Source organism: Lampetra fluviatilis, chromosome 2 (assembly GCF_964198595.1).
Source record: "Lampetra fluviatilis chromosome 2, kcLamFluv1.1, whole genome shotgun sequence".
In the NCBI taxonomy this organism is placed as follows: Eukaryota; Metazoa; Chordata; class Hyperoartia; order Petromyzontiformes; family Petromyzontidae; genus Lampetra; species Lampetra fluviatilis.
In genome coordinates, this window is record NC_136276.1 from 32,994,998 (window position 1) to 33,011,357 (window position 16,360).

At 58.8% G+C, this 16,360-nt stretch overlaps 1 protein-coding gene across 5 annotated transcripts in view; it reads left to right on the forward strand.

The window, feature by feature from the left end:
• The window catches only part of LOC144945906 (transcription factor HIVEP2-like), a 52,649-nt gene that overhangs the window by 22,113 nt on the left and 14,176 nt on the right, over nt 1-16,360 (forward strand). For 4 of the 5 annotated variants that reach the window (XM_078874568.1, XM_078874551.1, XM_078874560.1 and 1 more), the window contains exons 2-4: nt 5,363-11,087; nt 13,032-13,237; nt 15,846-16,021. In XM_078874568.1, coding sequence (XP_078730694.1) covers nt 5,622-11,087; nt 13,032-13,237; nt 15,846-16,021 — 5,848 coding nt within the window. In that variant the 5' untranslated portion in view covers nt 5,363-5,621. The remainder of the gene's footprint in view (nt 1-5,362; nt 11,088-13,031; nt 13,238-15,845; nt 16,022-16,360) is intronic. The other variant, XM_078874578.1, reaches the window with a different exon arrangement.

A 16,360-nucleotide genomic window follows, 5' to 3' on the forward strand; every position in this document is an offset into this window, starting at 1 on the left:
CGCGCGCGGGGCTCCACGGTGTGCTCTAACCGATGGTGTTAATTAAAATGGCCTCGCGCGATGTGGCACAAGTGTGCCAATCACGGGAGGGAGGTGTGTTCCAACGGTAGCAATCCGCGGGTGTTCAGACCTCCCCCCTCCCCCCGCCGTTAAAACAACACTGAACCGCCCAAACAATTTTCACGATTGCTGAAGAAAGAAACCTCCACGCGGGAGGTTCGATCGCCCACACAGAGCGACGAGGAGCGCTGTGATGAAAAATGGCAACGTCGTCACGGCGGGTCTCTGTTGTCGCTGTCTCTCCAGCAGCAGATTGAGAATGGATTACATTTTTTTTGTACACAACTGCAACAGTGGGTCTGAAATGTGACATTTATATCAGCGCTTCTTCTTCTGTGGAGGTACGATTACAGGGAAACCAATTATCTCTGCAACGATGCATTGCCTTTTAAATGTGCTTTCAAATCGGCTACGGTCAAACCACGTAATCCCAGCGTGGGTCGTGTGAACGTCTTGTCCAGCCAGCGACATCAAAGCTATCGGGTCCGTACGCGGTGCACCTACACCGGGGGTCCACAGGCCGAAAGGGCCCCAAAACAAGAAAGGAGAGGGGTGCGACATTGGTGATTACCGGACGGAAGGTCCCACATTTGATTCCGTGCACCGGCACTCCAGCAGTCAACGAAAATTCCTCTCGACACGGCGGGGGCGGCGAGTGTCATGTGACCGCATTTGCCAGCCGGGAGAGGAATTTCTGCTGAACTCGGGCCGCGTTCTCGTCTGAGCGGAACGACGGAGTCGACGGGAGAGAGACAGAGAGCGAGAGAGAGAGTGGGCGGCGTTGCGGAGTGATCAGCAGCCGCCCGCGTCAGACCCCTTTGTGAATAGGAAGCCACGGCGCGGTTTTGTGTGTGTGTGGTGCGTTCGTTATCAACAAAGCGCATCGCGTGCTCACCAAAACCCCGCCGTATCGCCCGGCGCGTACGCCCGCACGCCGCTTCCTGCGTCGCGCCGCTATTTATAACGGGACCTCGACCCTCGGGGTGAGTCACGCTGCACCAACGGGGGGGGGGGGGCGGCGTCGATCGGCGAACGCGCAAACGCCGAACGCGAGAGGGACCCGCGCGGCGCTTCTCCGATCGGCCGAGCGTTCCCGCGTACCGCCGTTCGAGCGGCACGCCCGCGCACGTGGACACCCCCACGAGGTTGCGTTACCCCAGTCGCCAGATCCTTCCACTGTCATGCAAGCCGGTCGTACAGCCGCTGTGAGTTGGCCCTCACCGTCTGGAAGATTCTCCAGGGGGCTCGCCCTTGGTCCACCTTCCCGCTCCGTAGAACTCACTCTCTCCTACCTGTCTTCTTACACCTACCTGCATTCCCCTTCCCCTACTCGCCAACCTCTCCCTTCTCGTCTCGCTCTACTCCCTTCCGCTCACTCTCCAACCTCTCCCTTCTCATCTCAATCTACTCCCCTCCATGCACTCTCCTCCCTCCCCCCTCGCATCTCACTCCACCCCCCTTCCCGAACTCTGCAATCTCTCCCCTCTCATCTCGAATCTATTCCCCTCCATGCACTGTCCTACTTCTCGTCTCACTCTACTCCCCTCCACGCAGTAGAGTGAGATGAGAGGGCAGAGCCAGTATAGCGCGTGGCTCGTTGCTCCTTCTCTGCTGCTGTTCCCTGTGTCTGTATTTGCCTTCCTCTATCTGTCCCCTTTGCTCACATCCTCCCCCCCCTGTCCCATCGCAAACTCAGGACCTTCCTCTTTCCATGTGTACGCTGCTGTATCTCTCTCCATCCAGATTCCTCAAATCTCTAGAAGCGTGTTTCGCCCGATTTCTTGTGTACCATACCTCGAGACTCTCGGTTGCATTCAGAGGATGCTTCGTAACCCCACGTGGTCTGGTGTAGCACGACAAGCGGGCTGGAAACGATCAATGGGTGAACATCGGTGACTCTACTATTACGATGAAGGTTGCTGTCCTTCCCCCACACCCCGATTAGCACGGTTGACTACATCTGTGTGTGTGTGTATGTGTGCACGCGCATTGTTAAATCTGTTTGCTGTGATGGCGTTTTCCCCATCGGGTAAAGATTTCAATTAGAGGCGCCATTGGAGTCGTTCTTTCAAAAAAGTCGTAATTTAATTAATCCAATCAATTCGGCATCGGTGTTCCTCTGGAATGCCGTCACCGCACTTTCAACCTAGACACACTCGAGCAAGGTGCAAAACACAATTACCGTTAAAAAAAAACTCGATAATTACACCGTATGTGTGGCCTTAAAATAAATACATCGAATAGGCTGCGTTTCGGGCAATGGGCGGAGGCCAGACAGACAGTGGACGATAAGAGTTGGAGACTGTCCCTGTTTACGCAATGGTTCCTGATGAGAATTACATTTGTAAATTGAGCGCGTATGAATAGTTAGCCATTGAATACCAGACACAGACACTTCATTAATCACAAAAAGAGTATTATTTTAAAAAAATGAAAAACGCCGGAGGAAACGTTAATATGTATTTTTTTCACGACCTGAAGACGAACTGACAACTTGATTTCATTTACACCTCCGTCATCGGAATGGGAGAGGGTTAATTGGGGTCAATCAGCGCCTCGTGTTGATTAGGATTTTAATTTGAGCTGGTAATTTGACACGTCTCTTCTTTTCCTCGTGCATGCCGGGGGGCCCCCTTGGGCTGCTTGGGGCCCTACGCTCTTTGCCTGGGTCGCTTGCTTTATGGCCTGCGCCACAGCGCGGCGACGCCTGACGCGCCACCGATGGCCGAGGCGACGAGGGCACAGCTTTTGCGCGAAATATTTTACACTGACGACGAATAATGTTTTTTTGACGAGAAGCTCACATCGCGAGAAGCAGCTGCTGAAGCGTTGCCTTAAACTTAAAGGTAGAGGTGGAGCCCCTGCAGCGGGCGCCTCGGTGGCTAGGAGATGTTAACTACCTCGCCTGGTATGCAGGAAGTCGTGGGTTCGAAACCGACCCTGATGCCTGCTGCTGTATATTTGGAGTTTGTATGTTCTCTCCATGGTTTTCACCTCCGCATTTAGAAACGTGCGTTGACAGTATTTGGCTGCTATAAATGTCCACATGATAAGCCACTTGGTTGAGCTATCCTTTGTGACCTGGTCGCTTCTGAAAAAGGGCTGTATGGCTCACTGAGCCTTACCTGGTAAAAAAAAAAACATACCAGGTGTTGTATGCTAGGGCTGCATGGCCGCGTGGGTTTTCCTCCGGGTCCTCCGGTTTTTCCCACCCCAATTAGAAACGTGCGTTTAGAGTGTTTAGAAACGTGCGACAAATTTCCACACGATGGTAAGCCACTTGGTTGAGCTATCATTTGTGGCCAGGTCGCTTCTGAAAAAGAGCTCTATATAGCCTAGTGGTGCCTTTCCTGCTAAAATAAAACATCGTTTAGTTTAACTGCCTGCTTCTTATAGCACGGCTGGCGGAAGTTGGCCTCCCAATGGTAGAAGTAGGCAAGGGGCGGGGCGGGGGGGTTGGTGGGAGTGTCGCCTGCTCTTCCTAATTCATTCAAAGCGCGTTCAATTTAGACCACGGGGTTGACCTTTAGGCCACCGCTGCGCATTGTGTCGGGAAAACTGATTTGCGAGAAGCGCGTTTTGCTTCATCAGTTATGCGCGGAGGTGTTGATCGGGAAAGCGCCGCTTGTTACCAACGCGCGAGAAAGCAATCTTCGTTAGGTATGTGCGGAGGTGTTGCTCGCATAATTGGCATGGTGCTGTAATGCTGTCACGTGGGGAATGCCAACGCCAGGAAAATGGAAAAGGTTAAAAGCGCAGCCCCTGCAATTACTCGCTCCATTAAGAGGCAGTCTGAACAAAAGCCCCCTCCTCCAGTGCATTTCCGCCTGCTCTTCCACGCTTGCCGAACCATCTTATAAGAGGTGACATTCCCCACACTTTACTCCACCGTATGCAACCTGCGCATCCACTAACCGCGGTGTACCCGTTGATACTGTCGGGTGGTGGAGGTCACCCGCAGAGACCTCTGGATCACAAGTCCAGTGGCGCTAATGACCACTACACCGCGGTGGCTCCCCCAGGGTGCCACTGCTCTTCCGGTAAGATTCAGCATCATTCTCAGATTGCCTCCCCCGATCACACGGCTCACGAGAGACTGAAATCAGCAGGCAGCCGTGCGGGTCCGGTGCCGATGTCCCCGTGCCGCGTGTGCGCGCGCGCAACGTCTTGTACTCTCAGTGTGCGCTCGCTCTGCGTGCGTCCATTCCCCCTCCAAGCGTTCGAGACTCTCAGCCACGTGGAATGAATAAATTAGTAGAAAAAAAAACCCTCCCATTTTCACGTTCCCTAAATAACTTTCCATAGGACGTATCTCCATTGTATAAGCCGCTCTCGCCGCGAACACGCAACCGCCGGTTGGTGTGAAAGTTTACACCTGCGGGTGGCTTCCCAAGTGGTTTCCTACTTGGGGGAATCGGACCCAGGCCCCAAGCTGCTCAGAGGTGCGCATGCACGATGTGGCGCTGGGACTCGTACGCTGCGGGTGGCTTGGGCTCACGAGGATTCACTTGTCCAAACCTATCCAGAAGCTCGCGTTCTAATAGCTCGGTTGAAGAGGTACAAAAAATGCCACCGTTTTGTTTTTTTAATCGTGCAGTCGTTTGTGGCCGTGCTGTGGAAATTGATTCGCGAACTGCACCGACAAAACAAAAAGCTGTTTAAAACAGGTGTCGGAAAACCCGGATCCGATCCCGCGTTTATTAACGTTGCCCGCCCAGTGTCCCGGCCACCGTCGCATTACTCTCTGCATCGCTACGCAAACGGCTGTCGGTTTATCTCATTAAATGTTGCGGTGCGCTTGCCGTAGCTGGCGGTTGGTGGTGGATAACAGGGCTTTGGCCGCCCCCAAAACCTCCTCGAAAATTTTTTCACAGGCCACAGAGCCAAACCTCCCAGAGCCCGACTCGGCGAGAATGCGTAAGGCCGCTACTAGATGGCAATCCGTGAATCCGTGATCTGGGGGAGGGGGGTTCGTCAACCACTCGTCAGTCTATCACTTGCTCTGCCAGCGGCCCTGTCGTTTTAGAACGAGCATTCAGTACACTGCGCACGATTCAGTCCATGTGTTGCGATCAGCTGCCCGAGCTGCCCGGCTACCATCAGTACCACAAGTGCAAAAATCTCATTCAATCGATAAATAAATGCGTAGTTAAGCCGCCTACGCGAACGGCACAAGATGCCACATCTCACCACGTCTGCGCCGTGCGTCAACCAATGTAGCAAAAAAAGTGGAATGTTGTGACAATGAGCAGCAAGTTTCGAGACTTTGTGAAGTAAATTCTACGTCTCTCATCTTTTTCAGGAGCACGAGGCCGCCACGGCACCGGATGAATAAAAGTCGTCGAGGCACGTGACGAGCGGTGGAATGCGCTACGATGGACACTTTGGAAACCGCGTGCAGCCACGGGCGGGGGGGCGCCGCTTCTGCCGTCTGAACCGTTGACAAACCGCGAGGGCGCCGACGGAGAAGCCGACCGTTGCCGCTGGTGAGGAGCAGCCACAACCACTGGGGCAATGGCGCCGAGCACGTGAGCGCCCTCCATGGCCGCGGCTCCGATGCTATGACGAGCACCGGGCCAGTGGCACCACCACCTCCACCTCCTCTTCCTCCTCCCGCATCGATGATCGGCAAGGACAGCGCTGTCGAGCAGGCCGGTCGCTCTCCCGGCAAAGCTGTCGACGCGGCAAACAGACCCCGCGCCTCGGCAGCCACATCCCTGGAGGCCGCGCGGCGGGCCGTGGAGCTGGGCCCCGCCAAGCCGGTGGTGGCCGATCGTCATGGTGACCGTGACAACGATCGGAGCGGACCGACAGATCGGGCTGCTGTCGCCGGAGTTGCGCACGTTGAGTGGCGCCGGGCGGCCGCTTGTAGCGGCAGAGAGGAAACCGGGGAGAGGCCCGCGCTGCTCGCAGAACCGCACTCAAAGGACAACCACGTGCAGCAGCAGCAGGAGCAGCAGCGGCAGCAGCAGCAGCAGCAGAAGCAGTGTGAGGAGTGGGAGCACTGCTTGGGAGCCCTGACCGTCCCCAGCCGTGGAAGAAGAAGGTCGCGGGGAGGAAGGTCACACAGAGAGCGCCTGCTCACGAGGCTGTCTCCAGCGCCGCCGGACCCAGACCTCGCTACTCCCGGCCCTGCGGCCCGCCGAGTGGCGTGGAGCCCTGGCAGGTCGCCTCCCAGCAGCGCGGCTCGCGGCAAGCGGTGGCCCGGCGCGGCGCACGAAGCGCCGCCGCCTCCACACGGCACGAGCGGTACCCGCGGAGGTGTTGGCAGGAGGAGGCGGCACTACTGCCGGGACGGGGAGGACAAGTTGAAGAAGCCGGGCAAGTACGCGTGCTCCTACTGCGGCAGGGCGTGCGCCAAGCCGAGCGTGCTGAAGAAGCACGTCCGCATGCACACGGGCGAGCGGCCATACCCGTGCCTGGCCTGCGGCTTCTCCTTCAAGACCAAGAGCAACCTCTACAAGCACTGCAAGTCGCACGCCCACGCCGTGCGGGCCGCGCCGCTCTGGGCCGCTGGCGAGTCGGGCAAGGGACTTGGGCCCGGCGCGGACTCGGAGGATCCACCGGGCGGCCCGTCGGATGGGGAGAGAACGGACACGGACGTCGAGTGCTGTGCGGACGAGCATGCTCCCCGCGACATCGACGCCTCAGCAGGGGGAGCTTTCAAAGCACGACAGGAAATATGGACGTCGCCGAGGGCTGCGCCGGCCCTCTTCGGTGAAGAGGGGGAGGTGAAGGAGGAAGTGCCGAGCCGCTGTTTAGCAAACAAGGGCGTTTCGGATGCACGCAGCGAGGAATTCCTTCCAAGGGAGATGATGGGGAAGGGAAACGACGTCGGCGAAGGAGAAGTCCCAGCGGGCCTGGCCGCCTCTACCCTGCCACAGGTGGTGGTGGTCCGGGCGGGCCAGGGTGGCCGCGCCATCACCGAAAGTGGCCAGCGGAGCGCGGGCGTGCAGCAGCAGGCTCCCACGACGGCGGCGGCGAGCGACAACGATCTCCGCTCGGCGAAGCACCGGCTGTGGCGCAAGCGGGAACTGGAGTCGAACTCGTCGGGGCACCTCCTCACGCCGAGTCCGTTCAGCAGCAAGGGGAGCACCGACTCGGGCTACTTCTCCCGCTCGGGCAGCACTGAACTGTCGCTGGCCAGCCCGCTCGCGCCGATCGCCGTCACCGGCACCAGCGGCGGCGGCGGCTACAACGCGCCGTCATTCGCCTTTCAAGGGTCGGCGGGCAGGGGTCGCGCGGCCGAGCGTTACGCGCGCACGGGCTGGTGTGGTGAGACTGTGGAGGACGACGAGGAGGACGTGGAGGGGGAGCCGGCGGATGCGAGGACGTGGAGTGACCCTGCGCTCTCTCGCCGAGGTGGCGGCGCTGGTGCCGGCGGCGGCGCCGGCGCTCAGGGACCGCACCCCTGCCACGACTCCGGCCGCCGCAGGAGCTCGAGCGCCGACCCTCCCGTGAGCGTCGTCTTCGGCGGCGCCAAATGCCAGAGCGGGGAGTTTTTGGACGTGCCCGTGTTCGAGACGGGCGGTTTCTTCCGCAGCAATTCCATGCCGACGTGCAATCCGTCGCGAAGCGGTCATTCGTCGGCCGGGCACCCGGCCGGCGCCAGCCTGTCGTTCGACGAGTGCTTCCCGAGGAAGGGCGGCTCCATCGCCGGATCCTCTCCGGTGCTCGCGTACGGCACAAACCCTCGACCGCTGGTGAGGCAGCAGGCCGTGGAGCTCCCGGCCTGCAGGGACATTCAAGGGAGGCAGTTTCACGAACAGACGAAGGTCACGTCCGTAATATGGCAAAGCAGCGGCAACTTGCTCTCTGAAACGGTGGTCCCGCTGGAAAATAAGACGGCCGTGGCCCCGAGTTGCCAGGGCAGCGGCGTTAATGTGAGCGTCAACCGCACGGAGAGAGACGTGGTCACGGCGAGGCTGTCTCACTGTCCGGGGGCCTTGGACCGCACCTCGCTGCAGGGAAAACGGAGAAAACCCAAAAGCATCAGGGACGAGGATGAGCCGGACTTTGTGACAGGCGAGACTTCAGTGTCCGGCGGAGGCGAGCCGGTGCAGGAGCCGCCGATGGACGTCACGGGAGTTGGCGTGGGTCCCACTGCAATGCTGCGCTGGCACGAACGCACCCCCTTTGCGGAGCGCGAGTCGCCGGCGGGGGCCATTGCCGTCACGCTGCCGGAGTCACCCGCCGATGCGGCCGCCAGGTTCGCGCCACGACGCGGCCAGAGTCTGGAAAGCGTCGTGGGCCGGCATGCCGGCAACAACGAAATCTCCGTCATCCAGCACACCAAGTTGCTCGGCCGCCCCCGCTCTTTTGAAAAGGCCGACGCGGGGCGCTCTGGCTGTGTCGTGCTCCGCCAGTCCCTGTCGGCGGACCGAGCCCGAGACAGCGTCGCGGTTCGGCAGAACTTCCCTGCGACGGCTGACAGCGAGAAGGACGATAGCGGTGCAAAGGTGCGTGGGGGCGCGCAGCCCGACCCGCAAGCACCGCGCAACGGGAGACTCATCCGGCAGAGTAAAATTCCGGAAATCTTGGTGACGGTGGAACCGGACGGCGACCAACAGCAGAACGACTACCTCGGGGAGGAGCCCGGCAAGAAGCGGGAGGAAGAGTTCCAGTGGCCGCGGAGGAGCGAGACCCTGGAGAAGCTTCCGGCCGAGAAGCTGCCCCCCAAGAAGAAGCGACTGCGCCTCTCCGAGCTGGGCAACGCCTCCGTGGAGTCGAGCAACGACTCCTCCGTGTCGGGCCCGCTCTCCCGCAGCCCGAGCGCGGACGGCACCCTCTCGCGCTGCTCCAGCCTCTCGTCGGCCTCGCTCGACCACGCGGAGGGGGGGGACGATGAAAAGCCCAAGAAGGAGCCGGCGGAGAAGTCCGGGGAGGAGGGCGCCGCCCTGTTTCTGACCGTGCCGGGCGCGCCGCCGCGTTCCCCGCTCCAGCCGCCCGGCAGGGGGATGCGCCGCGCCGCGTCGGAACACGGACCGTGCGGCGCGAGCCCCGGGCCGCAGGCGGGCCGAAGCAGGTCGTTCGACGACGGGATCCTGTCGGCGCCCTGCGTCCCCGTCGCCGCCAGTCTTGGACGAGCGGCAGCGGCGGGAGGGCGCCGGAAGGCGTACCTGGAGCACCTGGCGAGCTTGAACGGACACCCCGAGGCGGCTCGCGCGGCGGCATCTGCCATGGCGGTGGACGGTTATTTGCACCTGCACAGTGCCAAAGAGTACTCGAAGCTGCTGGAGAGTTGTGGTGCCTCACCGGCTGACGTTCAGCAGCAGCCCCAGCATCAGGTCTTCCGCCGAGAAATCCCACAGCGCATCGGAGCGTATGCCTTGTCTTCGGAGCGTCCAGGGTCACAGCCATATCTGCTGGAGCACGCTTTGACCGTACAGAGACTGGACTCTGAGCTGCACAGGCCAAACCTCCAGTGGGCTCCACACCATGCCTCCGTTCCGCCACCATTCCCGCCGCTCCCTCTCAGCCACCGTCCCCACACTCAGAACAATCTCCTGCTGTGTCACCAGCAAAAGCAGCACTTTCCCAGGCACGTGTTTCAAAATCCTTTCGAACGCTTTCACTCGGAGAGCTCATCTCGCCCTCTGGCCCGGCAAGCCGAAGCTGTGCAGCTGGCAGTGCCGAGTCCCGTGGCAGACGCTCGCTCGATGGGAGCTGTGTCCAAACAGTGGCGATCGACCCCCGTTGACGTTGGCTTGAAAAACCATCGCCCGTCCGACCACCAGCACATGCCGTCCGCCAACACAACCGCCCCGCACGTGGCACATGCAGCATTGCCGAGGGCTGACGTGGGGGCGGCTCTCGCCCTGCAGACGTGCGGCCGCGTGATACAGCCATCGCCGTTGGCGTCAGCGGTGCCCGTTCGCCGGCCCTCCGTCTTGGAACCCCACCCTGGCCGTGCCATCTTCACGTCGCCGTCTCAGCTGGCCCACCCCCGCCTGTGCCAGCCTGCCGTGGTAGTCTGTCACGTGACCGGTGAGGAGGGAGGCGCCACTCTGATGGGTTCCTCTGACGAAGCGCGCGGCGAGGCTTCCCATCTCGGGGTTTCTGCTTCGGTCTTGCAGAGGGACCAATGCGCCGCACGCCTGGGAGACGTCATGCAGGCAGCGCCGTCGGGCTGCCGCCTGCCACCTGGTGCCAGCAGCAGATTGGGTCCCGACGAAGGGGAGGATCGGCCCCGCGGCGCCGCCGACCCATCGCCGCGGCGAGGGACTAACGGCGAAGCGAGGAAGCGAGCGGAGCCCCCTCGGCTGAGGAAGCCGGTGCTCGTCCGGCAGTTCTGCACGACGGAGCCCGTGGAACGCGACGGCTCCCCCGCACGCTGCGACGCCGCCGTGAGCGGGTTGTTGCCAGCGGCCCCGGGAGCCCGTCTTGGAGGTGTTCAAGGCGCCTCTGCGGACGATGTTCGGACCTCCGAGCTGCCCTCCCAGGAACCCGACGGTCACGGCCTCACGGAGACGACGGCCGCACCCTCTGCGCCGCAGGGGCTCGCCACCACCAAGTCGGCGGTGCAGGTGCGGGTGCTGCTGCCAGCCGGGGCGGCCGCCCACGGGGGCACCGGCTCTATCACGGTCCCCGTGCTGCAGGCGGTGGCCACCCCGAGTCTGCTGGTCCACGTGGGCCCCCGGCCGGGCCTCGCCGTCCTCGTGGCCGACCTGGCCGAGGTTCAGCAGCTGATCCTGCCGGGCCTGCGCACGCTCACGCCGGCGTCCTGGTGCATCCTCAACGCCCGGGCGCGACCGAGCACCGTCGCCGCCGCCGACACCACCACCACTGCCGCCGCCGCGGATGGCAAGGCCTCGGTGTACGGGCCGTGGGAGCCGGCTAAGAGCGGCGGGAGCCCCTGCGGCGGCATTCTCCCCGGCGTATCCACGCACGCGGCGCTGGCACTCCTGCGGTCCAGGCAGCGGACGGGGCCGTCCACCTACAGCACGGCGGCCGCCTGCCCCGACAGCGCCTGCGCCCTCGTCCACTCGGGCTGGTGGAGGAGGCCTCACGCGGCGCAGGTGAGGAATGTGAGCGGCGTGGCGGCGGCGGCGGTGGCGGCGATGTGCACGCGTTTGCGCCATCGGGGAAAGCATTTACTTGTTTGGCCTCTCGCGCTGTAAGTGGAAACTGGCCGCGCTGTTGGCAAAATTATATTTTCTTTTGTGGAATGGGGATTCTTGCCAAAATCAAGCCCCTGAATCGTGTACAATTGTTTTCTTTATGGAATAATACTTTTAAGAGCTCACTTTAAGAATGATCAGAGCAACGCCGCGCCGCCAGGGAGCCGAGCAAGCGCCCCTTGTGCCGTGCCGCGTGATCTGCCGGCGTGGCCGTGGGGCGCGGACCTGCCAGGGCCTCTACAGATCGGTGTGGTGATGGCTCCCTCCCTCCCTCCATCCATCTTCTTCCTCACTTCTCCCCCCATTTTCCCTCACTCAATACCTTCCTTTCTCAATCCATCTCTCCCTCCTTCGTCACTCAATTCTCCACCCTCGCTTAATCTCATTCTTTCCCAGGCTACTTCCATCCCTCCCTGCTCTTCACTTGCTCGGCGCTTCCTTCACACCCTTCGCAAACTCCTTCTCTCTCTGTGTCGCGCTCTATCACGCACTTTCCTCCATCTGTGAGTTTCGACATCTTCTGGGAAAACTGGTGCTTTCCTGAACTTGTATCATACCGTTCTTCAGGCCATGTCTCTCTCTCTCTCTCTGACCTCTCTCCTCACCTCTCGCTCTCCTCCCCCTACTCTCTCCTCTGAGCTCTCTCCCTCTTCTCCGCACTCTTCCTCTCTCTCTCCTCTCCACCTTGTCTCTCCTCAGCACGCTCCCACTCCCCTCCCCTCTCTCTCTCTCTCCTCACCACTCAACTCCTTTGCCTGTGCCTTGGACTGATGTTCTGTGAATTCGGAACGCGCTCCGGCCGATGCGTGTGTGTGTGTGCGTGATGTTTTTAAGTGCTTCATTATTCATGTTTGTGCCTTTTTATATGCATGGAGGAGCGGGGGCAGGGGAGCAGTGGGCAGGGGGGCGGGGGCACTTTGCCACGTTACATTTTCACATTTTCAGTTCGTTGCTGATGAATTCAGTACGGGTGGAGGGGGGGGAGGAACGGAAGAGACAGATGCTGTTTATGAGTGCCGATGATACGACTCTCAGATGCCTCGTCAGTAAGGATGAACAAAACTGGCAGCGTTCTGGAAAGTCTGAAAGTACCGTATTATCTGGATCATGAGACCCATTTTCCTGTCCCCCCCCCCTTGCCCTCCCCCCCTTACCCTCTCCCGATCCCCCATAATTCAAAGCAACAGTTGTGTGTGTGTTTTATAGTAAGGTCGATGTGTGTGTGTGTGTCACCAGATTTGTGTAACCCTATTGACACTGGGCACATACGTTTTGGGGGTACGTCTACCTTTCCATAGCATCTTATTATCCAGAGAATACGGTAATTATCTGGGCAGTTCCAGTAGTAAGGTACATGCGCGCTTGTTCGCATCTGACAGGCCATCCTGGATAATACTGGGGGTGTGTTGACCTTAAATCACGAGCTGTCTGCTTCACAGAGGACGTTAAATATTCCCTGATGTCGTTCGCAAGAGTAGACCGGTATGCGCCGGCATCATAATCCAAATTTGAAAAGTTACCTTCAGATTATTCAATTGGAGGCCCACACACACACGGTACCATTGCCCCCGACTTGGTTATAACAATGGCATGAATAATACACGTACTAAGTGATGATTATAAATCAGGCAGCCTTACCGTTAACATTTCAAAATAATCCTCTTCACACATGTGGGTTGTTCATCAAAGGTAATTATCTTTAACTTTTGGAAATGTGGCCTATTTACGGGATAGAAATCAGAGCAAAAATAACCGCACTACGGTAGAAATCGCAAGCAGCGCAAAAAACGCGATCGATATTAAATCGGTGCCCCCGCATTGAGTTGTCTTTGCCGTGTCTGACTTTCGCAGCCGATACCGGCGGTGAAAGTTTGCGCCCCACTGGGGAAGTCAGCCCCGACCGTCGCGGGCAGCCACGAGAAGGAGCTGGAGCGAGAGCGAGCGAGGGAGAATGCGCGGGAGAGTGTGCGGGAGAGGTCAGCCAAGGGTCACCACGACTCTCCATCGCGCGCCGCCAAGCCCGCACTGCCCTGCCGCATCAAGATCTTCGATGGCGGGTGAGAGTTTGCTGCGCGAAGTAGCGGGCGCTATACGGATGCAGTGCAGAAAGCCCAAAGGCCCAATACGCCAAGTGGCCGGCAAACAAACAGCACTTTTGAAAGGGGTAACAGATTAGTGTTAACATGTCTCTGGAGATTAAAGAATCTGTGTGGTAGAACGAGACCTCGACATGGACCGAGGAATGAATGAGTGAAGTTCGGAGAAATGGAAGCCGTGGTAGTAGCAATAGAAGAATGATATGGAGATGACTTACCCACCGATGTGCGAGTGACTGACCGTTTCATCTCGTCCGCACTGTGTTCAAGTTACCACGCTCACAAACGGCACTTGCCCCAATAGCATGCAAAGGTTATACGGGCGACCCTTGTCTTTGTATACGTGTCATTACGTGTTTGTTATCATGCTCATGTCAGTCGACACTCTGGTGGTCACCGTTGCAAATGCGGCGCTATGGTGGCGAGATGTTAACAGACTTGCCTGATATACAGGAGGTCGTGGGTTCAATCCCGACCCTGACGGCTGTTGTATATTTGGAGTTTGTATGTTCTGCCCGTGGTCGTGTGAATTTTTCTCCGGGTCATCCGGATTTTCCCTCGACATTTAGAATCAACGTGCGTCCACATAATAAGTAAATTTCCACGTGATGAGCCCCTTCGTTCAGCTATCATTTTTGGCAGCCAGGTTGCTTCTAAAAAAAGAGCTACATAGCTCAGTGGGTTAAAAAAAATGAATACAAAAAAAGAGTGCATCATTTAAAAATAAATAACAGGCAAACAAAACAACAGCTGCTGTTGAAGTTTGCTCACCGTTTGCCAATGTTACGGCTTTGGGCCTGGCGCTTCAGCAAATGGTGAATTTGGGCGACGGCAATTCGTACGCAACAACAAAAAGAGGTTGGCGGTTGTCCAGGTGCGAGCGGCCGACGGTTATCGATTGGGGCGCAAGTCACGGTGGAGATGCTGGATGAGCCGCTTTGTAAATCCTGGCATTGTCTCCGGCGTTTTACGAAGAGTAATCCCTTCGGTGGCGTGGCTGTCGTTGGGTCACGCGCCGTATCCTTTCCACGGTAAAATTTTCCCGGATGGAATGTAACCAGACTTCGGAGCGTATTTCTCTGTTTGAGGTGGTAGAATACCAACTTTTTATTTTACACAAGAGAGAATCTTGAATGTTCGCTCATGAACATATTTTAAAGATCCTGGCATTTCAGTCACCCCGTGTCTGGGACTGACTTGAGTTGCTGATGGTGTGGTAGTGGTGCACGCCTGTAATCCAACACTGCGGAGGCAGCGAGGGTTGGTGGATCGCACAAACGTTGCGGTGAGACACGACAGGAAGCGCCGTGTGTGGAGGGACGGTGTTGGGGGAATGTGGTGGTGGGACGGCGTTGCATGCGGCGTGTGGTGTGGTGGATCGCGGCGAAAGATGGCGGGGCTCCATAGCATTTACGATCGTTGCGAAGGAATGAAAACATCGCAACGAGTGGCAGGTGAAACGGCCGCATGTTTTGTTTCCATAATCACGAGCGGTTGGTTGGGGGGGGGGGGTGGGGGGTGTTTGGGCCTAGTGAGAAAGTCTAACGAGTCCTCGTGGGATGGAGCCTTCCTCCGTGTCGACTGCGACGCTGGCTCTGGCTTTCGCAAGTCAATTAGCAGTTTCGCTTCGACGCTAATTCGGGCATGAGCCGAGTGGAGACACGACGAAATGGAGGCACGTCGGGCTGAGCTGATCGCGTGAGGCCGTCCGTTCGTTTAATCGAGTTTCCTATATTTTATATTTTTACTCCTGTCATTTTACTACTTTTTTTTTCCTGCTGGCACCGTCGTGCGCTAGGACGAGTTTTCGTTTGCAAATAAGCGGTGGCGTCACCCCGCGTCAATGAACGGCCCGTGGAAGATGATGTCACGAACTACTCCCGAAGCCTCTTCATTAGGCCCCCTTATGCACACTTGGGGCGCACCTGTCATATACGCCCTGTCGCGCGTCAATCAAAACAAAGCCGTTAATTATTATTTTCCGGAGTTAATACTTTTTTTTGGTACATATGTGTATATGCGTACGTGCATAATGCATACTTGATGGATTTTTTTGTTCATTTATTGGCGATTGTGATCAGACCGTCAACTTGCAAAGCTTGAATCACGACCGGTAACACCCTGGGGGGCCGTGTGGCATCGCGAGGACCTGGGGTTTGAGAATCGCCGCTTTAACGCAATCGCATCGCTCAGAAGCTCCGACTCCACGGGCATAGTGGTTGTTGCGGTGGTGGCGGCGGTGGTGGTGGTGGTTGTGGGGTGGCGGCGGTCACGGTGGTGGTGGCGGTGGTGGCGGCTGTGGTGGTGGTGGTTGTGGGGTGGCGGCGGTCACGGTGGTGGTGGCGGTGGTGGCGGCGGCAGTGGCGGCGGCGGTGGTGGTGGTGGTTGTGGGCTGGCGGCGGTCACGGTGGCAGTGGCGGTGGTGGCGGCGGTGGTGGTGGTGGTTGTGGGGTGGCGGCGGCCACGATGGTGGTGGCGGTGGTGGCGGCGGCAGTGGCGGTGGTGGCGGCCGGGCCTTCAGAGACAATGACTGTGGTTGCGGTTGCCGTTGTCGTGGCGACGCCGGCAGGTACAAGTCGAACGAGGAGTACGTGTACGTGCGGGGCCGCGGGCGAGGCAAGTACGTGTGCGAGGAGTGCGGCATCCGCTGCAAGAAGCCCAGCATGCTGCGCAAGCACATCCGCTCGCACTCCGACCTCCGACCTTACCGTTGCCACATCTGCAGCTTCGCCTTCAAGACAAAAGGTATCGGGGTGGGGGACAGGTTGGACCCTGAGGGCATCGTGCGATCTCTAACGACGGTCGCCTTGCTTTGCCGATGAGACTCGGAGGTGGTGGCACCGCTGTTGAGTGCGCGGCTCGGACTCGGACTTTATTATTTCAGCTGCTAAGGCCCCGTTGAGTTAAGCAGCTTTGTCGCAAGGACGGCCACAGCTCGAGGCCGTTGGCAGTTGGCGGCGGTTACAGGACACTGCGTGGAGGGAATGTGCAAGCTAACCAGAGCAAAAACAACAAATGCACGAAATCCGGGCCGAAACTTACCGCAGACCCAAAGTCTCACGGGGGAGCGAGCACCTGTGTAGC